Genomic DNA, 15,710 nt, shown 5'->3' with positions numbered 1-15,710 from the left:
TCCAGATTTTTTTTGCTTCAAAAGGTACCTATTCTGTGGTAAGACATCCTAGTACTCAAGTCAAGAAAGAGCAACAATAAGAAGTAAAATCAAACCTCTAATTGGTGCGATTTTTTGGAAAAGTTTTCTGTTTTCCGTAATTTGTCCTATAAAGAAAAAGTAAAACTAAAGGAGTTTGTCCAGTAAGACCCCTTTTTGGCCCCAAAATATAGCAGTTTTACAAAATTATTAAAATGTAAACTTTTAGTTATTTATTGGACAGAAGAATGTTTACAATTTGGAAATTAGTATGGCTTTCATTATCACTGAACTAGTATATATTTGTTTAGGGGCCAGCTGAAGGACGCTTCCGGGTGCGGGAATTTTTTGCTACATTGAAGACCTGTTGGTGACCTTCTGCTGTTGTTTTTTTCTATGGTCGGGTTGTTGTCTCTTTGGCACATTCCCCATTTCCATTCTCAATTTTATTCTGCTACATAAATATGGGCTGTTGACAATACAATGCACATATATCCGGTAGTAGCACCATTAAGTCATGCTAAATTACTGAAATCTCCACAATTCTAGCATTTTAGTTAAATTTTAAACGGTTTCGGTGTAAAACAAAAGTGGCCGCATTCGTGTTCATCCTTAATATTGAAATGTAAGTTGTATTTGATGATAATACATAACATATATAAAGGTTGTGGATGAACACAGATGCGGCCACTTTCATTTTTGACAAAAACCATCTGAAAAGTGACATTTTTCGGCATATTTGGTAGATTTTTCATATTTGAGCTTGAATCGGATTATTTTTAATGACTAAATCAGTTAAAATCTTTCACATAAACTAATTGAATCAAATGAAATAGACACTTAAGGAGGCTCGAGGGTATAAGAATTTCAGAAAAAAAATAAATATTTGTTTTTCATGTCAAATTTTATTTGTTACCTTTTGTAGTTGTTACTTATCATATGGTACAAAAATCATTCAAAACAAACAATTCGTGTTGGCCCCAGATGACTTTTAAAATGTATACATCATTGAAAAAGTTCCAAATTATCTCCCTTTGGTGGAAAAATGCCATTTTTTGGCTTTAAAATTGAAATATCTTTTTTAACTCATCGGTGACCTATATTTTTTAATATAATTTCCATATAAGCTGTACTTAAACTAAATTATTGTAAAATTTGAGCGATTTCTGTAATAAATTTCTTTCTTTTTTTTCGATATTACCTTTATTTCTCCTATTACTTCAACAGAAAAAAACCACCTTTACAAAAATGTATGCTTCTTTCGAAGGCAGATTGTGAGCGCAAATGAACGGTGACCCCACTTTTTTATTTTATTTTTCTGTTAACTATAAGATAAAGTTCATTTATAGAAAAATATAGAGAAATCCTATATAAATGATTTAGACCCGCGAACCCCCTAAAGCGTTTAAAAAGTGGTCAAAATCTTTCGTCAGATGAACCTGAAATTTGAGGCCAAAATCGGTCCTTACCGGACCTACTCCTTTCCCCCCTAAATTGTCACAAGCTTGATTTTTACTTCTTTAACTCGAAGTTGCTCCTACTAGTCAGAGTACCAGGATGTCCAACTACAGATAAGTTAACCTGCCTAAAAAAAACAAACTCTGGAGTCAAAAGTCAGTAATATGAAAATAGTCTATTGTTCTAAAAATTTATCTGCTTACCAAAAAAGGATTTTATGCCATTATTTGTAGATGTTTATATTTAACCTTCTGTGTGATCCTAACATATTTTGGAGTTTTGTGACTATAACACCTCGTGGAGGCATCTCTTCTGAGACCATTTCACAGAAAGCTCTCACATGTGTTACTATTGTTACTGTCATTATATTCTGAAATATAAAAGTAAGGAAACCTTGACAATTTTTTATACGACCGCAAAATTTGAAAAAATTTTCGTCGTATATTGCTATCACGTTGGCGTCGTCGTCTGCGTTGTCGTCGTCGTCGTCCGAATACTTTTAGTTTTCGCACTCTAACTTTAGTAAAAGTGAATGGAAATCTATGAAATTTTAACACAAGGTTTATGACCACAAAAGGAAGGTTGGTATTGATTTTGGGAGTTTAGGTCCCAACAGTTTAGGAATTAGGGGCCAAAAAGGGACCCAAATAAGCATTTTTCTTGGTTTTCGCACCATAACGTTAGTATAAGTAAATAGAAATCTATGAAATTTAAACACAAGGTTTATGACCATAAAAGGAAGGTTGGTATTGATTTTGGGAGTTTTGGTCCCAACAGAATAAGGGGCCCAAAGGGTCCAAAATTAAACTTTGTTTGATTTCATTAAAATTGAATAATTGGGGTTCTTTGATATGCCGAATCTAACTGTCATGACTGTGTATGTAGATTCTTAACTTTTGGTCCCGTTTTCAAATTGGTCTACATTAAGGTCCAAAGGGTCCAAAATTAAACTTAGTTTGATTTTGACAAAAAATGAATCAGTTAGGTTCTTTGATATGCTGAATCTAAAAATGTACTTAGATTCTTGATTATTGGCCCAGTTTTCAAGTTGGTCCAAATCGGGGTCCAAAATTAAACTTTGTTTGATTTCATCAAAAATTGAATAAATGGGGTTCTTTGATATACCAAATCTAACTGTGTATGTAGATTCTTCATTTTTGGTGATGTTTTCAAATTGGTCTACACTAAAGTCCAAAGGGTCCAAAATTAAACTTAGTCTGATTTTAACAAAAATTGAAATCTTGGGGTTCTTTGATATGCTGAATCCAAAAATGTACTTAGATTTTTTATTATGGGCCCAGTTTTCAAGTTGGTCCAAATCAGGATCTAAAATTATTATATTAAGTATTGTGCAATAGCAAGTCTTTTCAATTGCACAGTATTGTGCAATGGCAAGAAATATCTAATTGCACAATATTGTGAAATAGCAAATTTTTTTTTAATTAGAGTTATCTTTCTTTGTCCAGAATAGTAAGCAAGAAATATCTAATTGCAAAATATTGTGCAATAGCAAGATTTTTTTTTAATTGGAGTTATCTTTCTTTGTCCAGAATCAACTTAAATCTTTGTTATATACAATATACAATGTATATTCACTTTTTACAACCAACTGATAAATTAAAATAATCTTTACCATTCAGTGATAACAAGCAGTTTTTTTACATCTTAATATTTTATGATGTATTTAAATGAGTAGTTATTGTTGCAAACTCCATTAGAAATTTTAATTGAGATTAGTTTTGGAATAAGGGAAAGGGGGATGTGATTAAAAAAATTGGGTTCAATTTTTCTCATTTGAAATTTCATAAATAAAAAAGAAAATTTCTTCAAACATTTTTTTGAGAGGATTAATATTCAACAGCATAGTGAATTGCTCTATGAGAAAACAAAAATTTTAACTTCATTAGAACACATTCATTCTGTGTCAGAAACCTATGCTGTGTCAACTATTTAATCACAATCCAAATTTAGAGCTGAATCCAGCTTGAATGTTGTGTCCATACTTGCCCCAACCGTTCAGGGTTCAACCTCTGCGGTCGTATAAAGCTACGTCCTGCGGAGCATCTGGTTGAAGCTTATGACAATAACACCCTGTGAATGCAACTACTATGAGACCATTTTATAAAATTTCTCATACTTGGTAAGATTGGTTCTTATTGTATGTAGTTGATTGATTCATTGTTGGTGTTTAACTCCACTTTATAGCGGCCAGTTTTTAATGGTGTGCCCAGTGAAAACCACTAACCTTCGTTCGGAAAAAAAAACAATCCTAGTCAAGATTGGAGTCAAGTGTACCAATACGAGCAGGATTTCAAAACTCACAACCTCAATTTTATAATTTCATGCATTAAAGGTGCTCAAAGGAAAGTTTATGAGCCTCTATGAATTTATTATTTAAGGAAGTGTCTATAGTAGTAGCAGTGAGGAAGAATGCACTAGTGAGGATGAAAGTCTCAGTAGTGGACGATTTGTAAAAGGAGTTCAAAGAGGAGCAGTGGATGGGGAAGATCTTATTACTTCAGGTAAAATAGAGGCATTTGTTCTATAAGAGATTAAGATTAAGACAAAAAAAAGTCAAGTTTTAAAAATACCAAAGAACTGAAGATCATTATGAAAAAATATGGTTAGTTAATGTAATGAAGGCAGAGGTATGTTTTGAGGCTTATGATAATAACCAAAAAAATTCTCTTCTGGCTCAAAATCCCTTATGAATGATCTTCATTGCTTGAGTGTTTGTCGTCGTGGTCCTAGGTTTTTATACGACTGCAAAAATATTTTGCGGTCATATATTGGTATCATGTTGTAGTCGTCAGCATCATCCAAAGACACTAAGTTTCCAGACAATAACTTTAGTTTAAGAAAATGAATCTCTATGAAATTTAAAAAGAAGGTTTGAAACCACAAAAGGGAGGTTGGGATTGAAATTGGTCTACATTAAGGTCCAAAGGGTCCAAAATTAAACTTAGTTTGATTTTCACAAAAATTGAATTCTTGGGGTTCTTTGATATGCTATTTAATCTAGACATGTATTTAGATTTTTGATTATGGGCCTAGTTTTCAAGTTGGTCAAAATTGGGGTCCAAAATTTAACTTTGTTTGATTTCAACAAAAATTGAATGTAACAGGTTTTTTGATATGCTAAATCTAACCATGTATTTTGATTTTCTGATTTTTGGGCCCTGTTATCAAATTGGTCCACATTTAGGTCAATAGTTATCAAATTAAAGGTACCAGGATTATAATTAAGTACACCAGACACACCTTTTGTTTGCATAAGACTCATCAATGACGCTCATATTAAAAAAGATATAAAGCCAAACAAATACATAGTTGAAGAGGATTGAGGATTCAAAATTCCAAAAAGTTGTGCCAAAATTGGCTAAGGTAATCTATGCTTGGCATAAGAAAATCCTTAGATTTCGCCATTGAGGTCAAAAGGGTCCAAAATTAAACATTGTTTGATTTCATAAAAAAATGAATTCTTGTGATTCTTTGATATGCTGAATCAATCCATGGCCATGTAGATTTTGGATCTTGGAACATCATAAGTAAATTAAATTTTTTAGCTCACCTGGCAGAAAGGCCAAGTGAGCTTTTCTCATCCCTTGGCGTCCGGCGTCCGTCGTCGTCGTTCGTCGTCCGTCGTCGTCCTGCGTTAACTTTTACAAAAATCTTCTCCTCTGAAACTACTGGGCCAAATTTAACCAAACTTGGCCACAATCATCATTGGGGTATCTAGTTTAAAAAATGTGTCCAGTGACCCGGCAAACCAACCAAAATGGCCGCCATGGCTAAAAATAGAACATAGGGGTAAAATGCAGTTTTTGGCTTATAACTCAAAAACCAAAGCATTTAGAGCAAATCTGACAGGGGTATTATTGTTCATCAGGTCAAGATCTATCTGCCCTGAAATTTTCGGATGAATCGGACATTTCGTTGTTGGGTTGCTGCCCCTGAAATGGTAATTTTAAGGAAATTTTGCTGTTTTTGGTTATTATCTTGAATATTATTATAGATAGAGATAAACTGTAAACAGCAATAATGTTCAGCAAAGTAAGATCTACAAATAAGTCAACATGACCAAAATGGTCAGTTGACTACTTTAGGAGTTATTGCCCTGTATAGTAAATTTTTAACCATTTTTCGTAAATCTTAGTAATCTTTTAGAAAAATCTTCTCCTCTGAAACTACTGGGCCAAATTTAACCAAACTTAGCCATAATCATCATTGGGGTATCCAATTTAAAAAATGTGTCCGGTGACCCGCCCAACCAACCAAGATGGCTGTCATGGCTAAAAATAGAACATAGGGGTAAAATGAAGTTTTTGGCTTATAACTCAAAAGCCAAAGCATTTAGAGCAAATCTGACAGGAAGGAAAATTGTTGATCAGGTCACGATCTATCTGCCCTGGAATTTTCTGATGAATCGGATAATCGGTTGTTGGGTTACTGCCCCTGAAATGGTAATTTTAAGGAAATTTTGCTGTTTTTGGTTATTATCTTGAATATTATTATAGATAGAGATAAACTGTAAACAGCAATAATGTACAGCAAAGTAGGAACTAAAAATAAGTCAGTATGACCAAAATAGTCAATTGACCCCCTAAGGAGTTATTGCCCTTCATAGTCAATTTTTAACAATTTTCTTAAAATTTGAAGATTTTCAATAACATTTTCCACAGAAAGTACTGTTATAGATAGAGATAATTGTAAGCAGCAAGAATGTTTAGTAAAGTAGGCTCTACAAACACATCACCATCACCAAAACACAATTTTGTCATGAATCCATCTGTGTACATTGTTTAATATTCACATAGACCAAGGTGAGCGACACAGGCTCTTTAGAGCCTCTAGTTTAAGTTCATTAAACCACATTCATTCTGTGTCAGAAACCTATGCTGTGTCAAATATTTAATCACAATCCAAATTCAGAGCTGTATCCAGCTTGAATATTGTGTCCATACTTGCTCCAACTGTTCAGAGTTCAACCTCTGCGGTCGTATCTAGCTGCGCCCTGCAGAGCATTTTATTCAACATTATCATCTTCTTCTTTTGGTCTGGCAGATTTTAATCAAACTTGTCAAGATATGATGAATGGAGGTCCTCTTCTAATGATCCTCTTTTGGTTCTGATTTGACAAAAATATAGACATTTTTGATTTTGATATTTATTAATATGTATATTTTCAGAACTGAAAGAAGCTTTCGATATATTTTCTGAAGATGATGGGCATACAATTTCTACAAAAGATGTTGGGTCTCTCATGAGGGCTTTGGGTCAAAATCCAACAGAAGCAGAACTACAAATCATAATAAATGATCTTGACTTTGATGGTAACCTATTCCAAGCATAATTTGTTTCAATGAAAAATAATCTATAAGATATAGATAGAAATATATAAATAATGTCTAAAAGCAAGCAAATTTTAAGATTTAAATTTTTATCTGTGCTGTGGTATAAACTGTACTCAACTGAAATAAAAACTTGTTTTATGCTCCAAAATTTTCATGTATCGTTTTCAGTGTAATGTATTGTTTTCAGTGTAATGTATTGTTTAATTTTCAGTGTAATTATCATGTATTGTTTTCAGTGTAATGTATTGTTTTCAGTGTAATTATCATGTATTGTTTTCAGTGTAATTTATTGTTTTCAGTGTAATGTATTGTTTTCAGTGTTATTATCATGTATTATTTTCAGTGTAATGTATTGTTTTCAGTGTTATTATCATGTATTATTTTCAGTGTCATTGTTAAAAGATACTTAGATAAATTTATATACTGTAAATTAAGATATTATTGCGTGCATTTATTATTGCAATTTTTCCAGAATGAACAAAAGTGCGAGTTCTTTTATTGTGATTATGGAAAAAAGGGCATACAGGTCTATATTTCAGTTGTCCGAATGTGAGTTCTTATCATTGGGATGCTCACCCAGTGGCATTTTGTGCATTAATAAAAACCTGGCAATAATTTCTGAATTGACAATATAAAAAATATATAAATAAACTTATCATAGATACCAGGACTAAAATTTTACACTGACGCCAGACGCTCGTTTCATCTACCAAAGACTTAGATTTTAAATTTATATTTTAGATAGAGGTACAGTTGACTTTCCAGGATTTTACACATTGATGCAACATAAGATGAAAGATACTGATGCAGAAGAAGAAATAATGGAAGCATTCAAAGTATTTGACAAAGATGGTGAAGGATCTATCAGCATGTCAGATTTAAGACACGTGATGACAAACTTAGGGGAGAAATTAACAGACGAGGAGATTGAAGAAATGATGAGAGAAGCTGATGTGGACAGTACTGACCAACAGATTAATTATTTTGCCTTTGTAAAGAGGATGATGGACGAGGAAAAAAGTGAACCAGTTCAGCCTTCAGGTAATTAAAGTGTCCTGTATATTTATCTTTCAAATATAAACGGATTAATAGTATAGTATACTTATAGATGAAAAAAAATTGCTAAATTCAGATTGTTTGGTTTCATTAATAATCATTGATATGCAGATAAATTTCAAACATTTATATGAATAGAAAATGATCTACTGTTAATTTCAGAACAAGACACAAGATCCAAATCAAGCCAATCAAAGAACAAAGGTGGTTTTAAAACTCCTGCAGCACAAGAAACTGTGGAAAACTTAAAGAAAAAAGAAGACATGTTAGGGAAAAAACTAGATTACCTTGAAAAGAAGATGGACAAGGAACTGAAGGTGGCAAAAGAAAATGCTGCCACAAACAAAAGAGGTAATTGTTGCAAGTAATCTTTAAAATTGGAGTTATCTTCTTTTTTTTTAAACAATTGTAGTTAATTCAGCTACAACCAATGTTTATAAAAAGCAATATTTAATTTTACCTTCCATTGATAAATTAAATCAATCTACCATTTAGTACTGATAAGCATTTAGATTTACTGTTTTGCCTAATACCGGTATGTTGAATATTTAAATTGTTAGATATAAACGTAATTGGTAGATATGCTGCTTTTTGAAGTTTCATCTGTATTTGAAAACATTGACCAAAGAAATTTTGTATGTAGCACTGCAGTAAAAAGTGTGCACTGCTTTTACTTTAAAGATCCAATAGGACTACAAAACAGAAACCTTCAATTAAAATAATGGCTATTTTAATGCAAGCCCCTAGAAATCACTAGATAAAAACTGTCTGCATATAGTTTTTTGATGATCATTGATTGCTCCTTGGAGCCTGTTTTGATTCAAGTGTCACTCATGAGTCTTTTGTAGACCAAGCACATGATCAGTGTACACAATTTTAATCCTGGTATGGTGAGTTTATTATATTTAATGGCAATATGATTGAATAAATATTCCATTTAAATCTTCATCTTTGTGTGCATTAATATGGAAATTTATAGTGAGTTTGTGCTTATCAATAGTTGCTCTGCAAGCTTTAAAGAGGAAAAAGAAGTATGAACGACAGTTACAGCAAGTAGATGGAACACTATCAACTATGGAATTTCAGCGAGAGGCATTGGAGCATGCAACTACTAACAAAGAAGTTTTGATTTGTATGGGAGGGGCTAATAAAGCCTTAAACATGACAGAGCAGCACAGGTAAAAATCCAATAAATGCATTAAGGGCATACGATACAGTAGAGATTCCTCGTTGATTTTTTCTTGAAAGTTTGGTACAAGGTCAATTTTAATGTGTACTTTCGAAATATGCAAAGAAAAATATACCTTCATGACTTACTTTTTCAGATAATTTGGTTTGAAATTTGCATCTTTGAGGTAAAAACCCAGAAATTCCATAAATAAGGACTTTTACGGAAAGTAACAATACTTTTGAACGAACAGTCATAACTTAACCAGGTTTTTTGTGAAATGATCCCTAGATCTATGGCATCAACATAATGTATAACAAATTTAAGGTTAAACTAAATTGTTATTTTCTGAATTTATATTACTACATGTATTAGTGAAATAAAGAAATTGACAACATTTGTGATTCTATTCAGAGGTGCAGAAAAAATTTGATCGTTGATTTTTCCTTTAAATTTTGGCGAAGCGTTCTTTTAACATTACTTAATTGATTGCAAAAGAAAAAACTGGGGGTCCATGTGCTTGTTTTTTCAATAAAAGCAATAAACATTGATTTTTAATGGCAAACGGGACGTTTGCCAATAAGGCGCTAAACTACGTTAAAATAAGTTTTAATCGCAACAACGTCATGATAACTTTCCCGCCGGTCACAACTACGCTGTCAAGTTCAGTGGTATAGCCAAGATTTTTTTTCGAAAGCAATGATATTAATCATCAAAATTTATAAAGCTGGTTATCCGTAATATAGTGGTTATCCGTAATATAGTATAAAATATTTGCCAAACCTTTATGAATTGTTATGATACTTGGATAGAAAAATTCGTAAGGGCTCCGCGGAACCCAGTGTCTCGCCTACTTTTGCTATTAATAGCAGACTCAACAAAAAAGCAGAAAAAAATTAAAATAAAAATATTTCTTTCGATACTATATCTTTAGATTGTAAGAAGCTTTTTCCAAGTTTGGTAAAATTCCAGAATAGTTTATGAATCTAATATTTTTTTTTAAATCTTTAATTGCAGACTGTATGTAATGTTAACTGGAAGAAAAACTAAGTCAAATTATTAGTAAAATACAGAAAACAGGTACAAAATGTAACAAAATTTCCTTCTAGATACTATCCATTGATCATACACAAGCTTTGGTACAATTCCAGGTTAGTTTAAAAAGTTATTAAAATTTCAAAAACTTTTAACAACAGAGTGAATATTTGTGGACGATGGCATGTAGGATCGCTATGTCTCGCTTTGTCGACTAAAATCGAAGGCTAGACAAAAAGTATTCTAGTAAATTACTTTTAGAAAAGAGACGTTTGAAAACAAAAAAGTTAAATCTGATAAAAAAAAAATGTGCATAAGTCCTACAATTCATGTAGACAACACAGCTGAGTATAACAGTTTTAATAATTCAAAAGGCCCCGACATGACACAATGTGAAAACATTATAATCAGGACAAATGATGAAGATAAATGAAGTAAAGGTCACTATAGGTTGCACTTGTGTAAAACCAGCAATGCAGTTTTCCATAGGAACTGCCTAAATTGCATATGCAGTCACTCTTCATTCAGGAAGTTTTGAGGAGAATGTTATATTTCCCTGGAAAGGAGACATGCACTACTTTTTTTTGCACTAATAAAAACATATAGCTGTGCGGCATATTTTCAAGTTTTACTGCCCTCCATTTATAAACATTGCAGGTTCGCACTGAATTTTTCCATTAAATTTGACTCAACACCCAAATGTCTTCCAGTCCTCCTGAAAAATAAGTTAAATAAATAGACATTTTTATTTATATCCATTTAATTCTCCAATCAAGTCTTAATTAAAAAAAAATTACTTTGCATCCGTGGCAACAACTATGTAAACAGTAGCAGTATTTTATGCACATTCAATTTCTCCCCAAAAGAGGCGTGACTTGCAAATCACACGTGATTTACAAAGTGCAACCTATACGGCCTGCAACAAAACAAAAACAAAAGCCACACCGATTAGTTAAGAATTGAATGCTTCTTTTTGTAAATTTATTGGAGTGTAAAAGCGTTGACCGAAGTACATTTTGTATGAAGCGCGGAAGCGCTTCATTCTAAAAATGTGCGCACGGTCAACGCTTTTACAACCCTATAAAGTTACAAAAAGAAGCATTCAATACTTATAATTACATTTTTTAGCTTTGATCATGAAAACACGTATTTTACATATTTTTTTTAATTTAATTCACCTGTGCACTTTATTGTTAGACCACGTGTTATCATGAATGAAAAGTTGTATTGAGCAATGCAACTGCTTACGGAATAACACGTGATGTGCAGTTAGCCAATGAGAATAAAGTATTATAATGAAACATACATCTAATGTAATTATTCAGCTTTAAAAATCCCCGATATGAAAATGTGAAACGATTCAAATAAGAAAAACTAACGGCCTACTCTATAGGCATTATATGAAAACAAAACCATATCCACATTAAATCAGGTCAACTTAGGCACTACTCTGAACATATATAAAAAGTGAATATTTAGAGCGGTCTTGAACAAATTTATGTCGTAATTATTCAACATAGTCCATTACGGTGTAGTTTAACATTTTATTGGAAGTACAGCCGTCGGTATTAGAGCATGAAATTGCATGATTCTGTATCATTAGATAAGTTACCTAAGCTTGTTTTCGGGGTATTCTCTTTTATTATGGTACATATAATTAATGACGTAGAGAGCAACCATTTATTAGGACATTTTTTTTTAAGTTTTCGTTTTTCGACTCCATCAATCAATTTTTTTTCAAAATTGAACAAATTGGACAATATAGCCTAAGGAACAGGAAACATCTGGATTCAGAATTTTAATTAATTTTGTCACCTGCTTGACCACAACATTTCTTTATGGGGAAAAACATTACCCCTCTCCCTTTCTAACTTTGACGTTAAATGGCCGTTCCCTTACTTTTCTGAATAAGACCTCCAATCTAGGAGTAGGTGCAACCACATTGTTTGTCCGTCCGTTCCGTGGTCCAAGAAATATTTTTTTCTTATCTAAGATACTACCTCACAGAGTAACTTCATATTTGTTGTCTTTGGTCAGCAGCTTAACATCATGAGCTGCAACGTGTGAACACTTTCCTGGTTAGTCAGATACCTAATTCCTGAGTGCCATTTTTTTCTCTCAATATGTACATAAGGATATACTTAGCACATCAACGGATGCTTTGTTCTATAATACGTACCGTGCTTATGACTGTTTCTTTTTAACTGACAGTTCTTCTTCATACACATACACTTGGTTAAATTCTAAATTGCCGTTTAACGTTTTCAAGAATTTACCTATTCAAAGTCAGAATCAGTAGGAGTCGTTTTCTTTATTTATTATGTTATTTTGTCATTTTGTTGATAGTCTGTTAAAATTATCAGTGAAATTCTCCGTACGATTTATAGTTTGCCAAATAGTGTAGATACTAAATATTTATCAAGATAGTACGTTGATACCTAAATTACTTATTGGGCTTTTTGTGTAGTTGGGTTTCTGTCTCAGCGACGTATTATTATTTACATATCTTTTATTCATTTCCTATATGAAATAAAACACATATAAAATTTTGTATGTGGATTTGATTTTTTTTTCTCATTTCAAGTTAATACTGTTTACTTCTTAACTTCTTAACTTTAATTAATAATGAATAAATATAACAATTCTTGTGATATGGACAATTTTTTTAGCAGGTACTTTTTTCAAATCCGCCCAACCGGGTTTATGACGTCAATGAATTTTCCGCAAATGTGAATACATCTAAAGCGACGTCGCAAAATGTAATCGTTCTTATTAGAAACATCGCGAAATCACAACGTTCTGATTAACAACGTCGCGGAAACAACATGACAAGTTTCGACAACGTTATTATCTGCCCCTGCTACTGTATCGTATTCCCTTAAATGTTTAATATCTCATATTTATGAATTCTTTACTTAAAAATCCAATTTCATTTTCTTCATCATACTTCAACAATGAGCAAAACCCATACTATTTAGTAAGCTATAACAATTAAGGAAAAACAAATATGTAGGACAGCGGTGTAGCAGCACAACATAAAAACAAACTATTATAATCAATTGAAAAGGACAACACTCATTAGATTGACACATATAAAACAATTAACAACTAACCAAAAGACTAAAGACACAAAGTACAGTTCAAAGAGTACTTGAAGCTAGTTTTCGCCTCTTTGTATGATCAAAGTTGAAAAGTTTTCCTTTCAGACTCTGAGAGGAAAAATCATTTTTGATGTAAAGCCGACTATTCTTTTTTCTTTCTTTATATAACATAAATGTACTTTTTATGTTTTTTCCCCAGGGATATTGACCATGTTCATAATCTAGTGTCTGATGAAATATGTGATGCTATTTCTACTAATTATTTTGGATTGACAGCAGATGAGGTTAGTATTGTCATGCACACTCTTGATATATTTGCCACTGGACATTAAAGAAACTTACACTCAATGGTATATGGATTGCAGAAACACAAGGGTGATCTGATAGCTGTTAGAAAATAAAGGGGATGTGCGATATACTTCAGTTAGACAGCAACAACAAAAATCAAAGAATTACCTACAATCAAGTTTTTTTGGAACCCTCTTGATTCAGGTCTGAGGGCTTATTCACATTTCTCAAACATTTGAATAATAATCTAGTTCATGTTCCAACAATAGCTTAGTATTTATTTAGGAATTGCATGTGTTGTTATTGGAAAGGTAATGTAAGATAACGATATATAGATTATAACATAGCATTTCTAGTATGTTTTTCATTAAAATGTACCACTGAGGTTAATTTTCTAAAATTTGCAGAATGATGTCGAAATGCTTTGCAATAACATTTAAGAAAGGCATGTCATACTAGCCAGAAGCACATGATATATACCAGAAGCAGTTGATAACGGAAGTCATATACACGGCTCAGACAATTCTTCAAATTTAATGAATAAATATATTATGTACAAATTAATTTATTAAGGGGTACAATTATTCTCTAAAAAAAACAGTCCAGTTGATATAATTGTTATACTTAATACTTCATATAAGATCTGTTAAATGAATTAATAAATTGATAATAAGAATAATTTTAAAATCTGTAGTTCTATCACATAACCAACTTTGTTAAAACCCAAATTTTGACAGAAGGGACATCACAGTGTGGGAACGGAACTGTACGGTGTTTTAATGTTTTGGTCATTCCGGAGACTGTCAAGCGGGGCTCCGACATTCGAGAGCATTTTCAGCTACGAAGAAGTAATTGTTTTATATAATTACTATCTCTGGGCTCACTTTTAATGCATATGAGAAAAGTATTGCATCTGTCAATAATATTCAAACATTCCAGGGGTCAAAAAATATTCTAGAGGCAAGAAAACATGGAAAAAAATGGAATAAAAGTAAGAGCTCCGACCCAAATTATGCAAGTGATTGCCTTCATTCAGCTGAAAATCTGACTTTAAAAGGTTTTTTTAACAAAATTTTAAGTTGTGTAATAAGAATTATTATATATTTTTTCATCATATTCAACTTCACCATGTTTACACTAGAAAATAGTTCTAAATCTTTGAAAACAGAAGTCACTAAATATTTTTCACTGTACGGTCGCTTGTCGGTAAACAACTTTCGACTGTATTATCACTTGGAGCAGTTCTGTAGTGTCGCTTGGGAGCAGAGTAATGATTTTGACTACAGTATTCATGAGAAACAAGAATTTTGAGCGATTTACTTGGAGCTCAACCGTTTAATAGAAAACGTCTGGCTGTATATGTTGCTTACAGCATTTGATTGGTCTATATATATGTGTAGAATGTTTTCGTTACCAAATCTTTAAACAGAAACTTAATATTGTAACGTTTGTGTTAATCAAATCTTACATTCATCAACTTGTTGTTTTTCGAATGTCGGAGCACCGCTTGACAGTCTCCCGAATGACAAAAATATTAAAACACCGTACAGTTCCGTTCCCACACTGTGGACATAGTATGCTGAATACCAGTGCCAGTGGACATGATATGTACATGAATTACATAAGATTACCAGCTTCGCCTTTAGTGGATTTTTTGGCAATTTGTGATAAAAGTAATAGCAGCTCATCCGTCCAAAAGCGTGTATGCATGGGTATCTCAAGAATTTTACAATGGGCTGATTGATGGATTTTGTCATTATGAACATGTATGAAATATTTGACACTGAATGTTAAACAATGAACAATCAATTGATTGATTTTTGGCTTTCAAGTTATGGAACCAACTGTATTTTGTACTCAATTTGAAATTGATTTTACAGGATGATGATCTGTTAGCAGAATTAGAAGAATTAGAACAAGAAGAACTAGGCGAAACCTTAGAAATAAGACCATTAGGATCGGATATGTCATTGGCTGAATTTGGTAAAAATATTTCATTTTAAGAGTCCAAGGGAGGTCTTCAAGTTTTTTAACCTTTTTGGAGGTTTTTTTTGGCAAAAACTTAAGAAGACAGAGAGAAACAGTGTACTAAAAAAATTATAAACAATACAAAATTAAAACAAGAAATTTTTACCATCAATTCTATCCTAGTCTACAATGTTAGAGAGTGTCAATTGTTGAAGATGTACATTGACCAAGGTGAGCAACACAGTCTCTCTGAATCCTCCAGTT

At 32.3% G+C, this 15,710-nt stretch overlaps 1 protein-coding gene across 1 annotated transcript in view; it reads left to right on the top strand.

Annotated features, from left to right (window-relative positions):
• Positions 1–15,710, top strand: part of LOC139490595 (uncharacterized) — a 91,755-nt gene that overhangs the window by 29,618 nt on the left and 46,427 nt on the right. The window contains exons 28-34 of the mRNA XM_071277472.1: positions 3,876–3,998; positions 6,666–6,809; positions 7,572–7,871; positions 8,049–8,237; positions 8,887–9,064; positions 13,390–13,474; positions 15,359–15,461. Coding sequence (XP_071133573.1) covers positions 3,876–3,998; positions 6,666–6,809; positions 7,572–7,871; positions 8,049–8,237; positions 8,887–9,064; positions 13,390–13,474; positions 15,359–15,461 — 1,122 coding nt within the window. The remainder of the gene's footprint in view (positions 1–3,875; positions 3,999–6,665; positions 6,810–7,571; positions 7,872–8,048; positions 8,238–8,886; positions 9,065–13,389; positions 13,475–15,358; positions 15,462–15,710) is intronic.

This window comes from Mytilus edulis, chromosome 10, assembly GCF_963676685.1.
Source record: "Mytilus edulis chromosome 10, xbMytEdul2.2, whole genome shotgun sequence".
Classification (NCBI taxonomy): domain Eukaryota; kingdom Metazoa; phylum Mollusca; class Bivalvia; order Mytilida; family Mytilidae; genus Mytilus; species Mytilus edulis.
The sequence above is the reverse complement of the archived record's forward strand: the minus strand, read 5'-3'. Positions and strand labels throughout refer to the sequence as shown.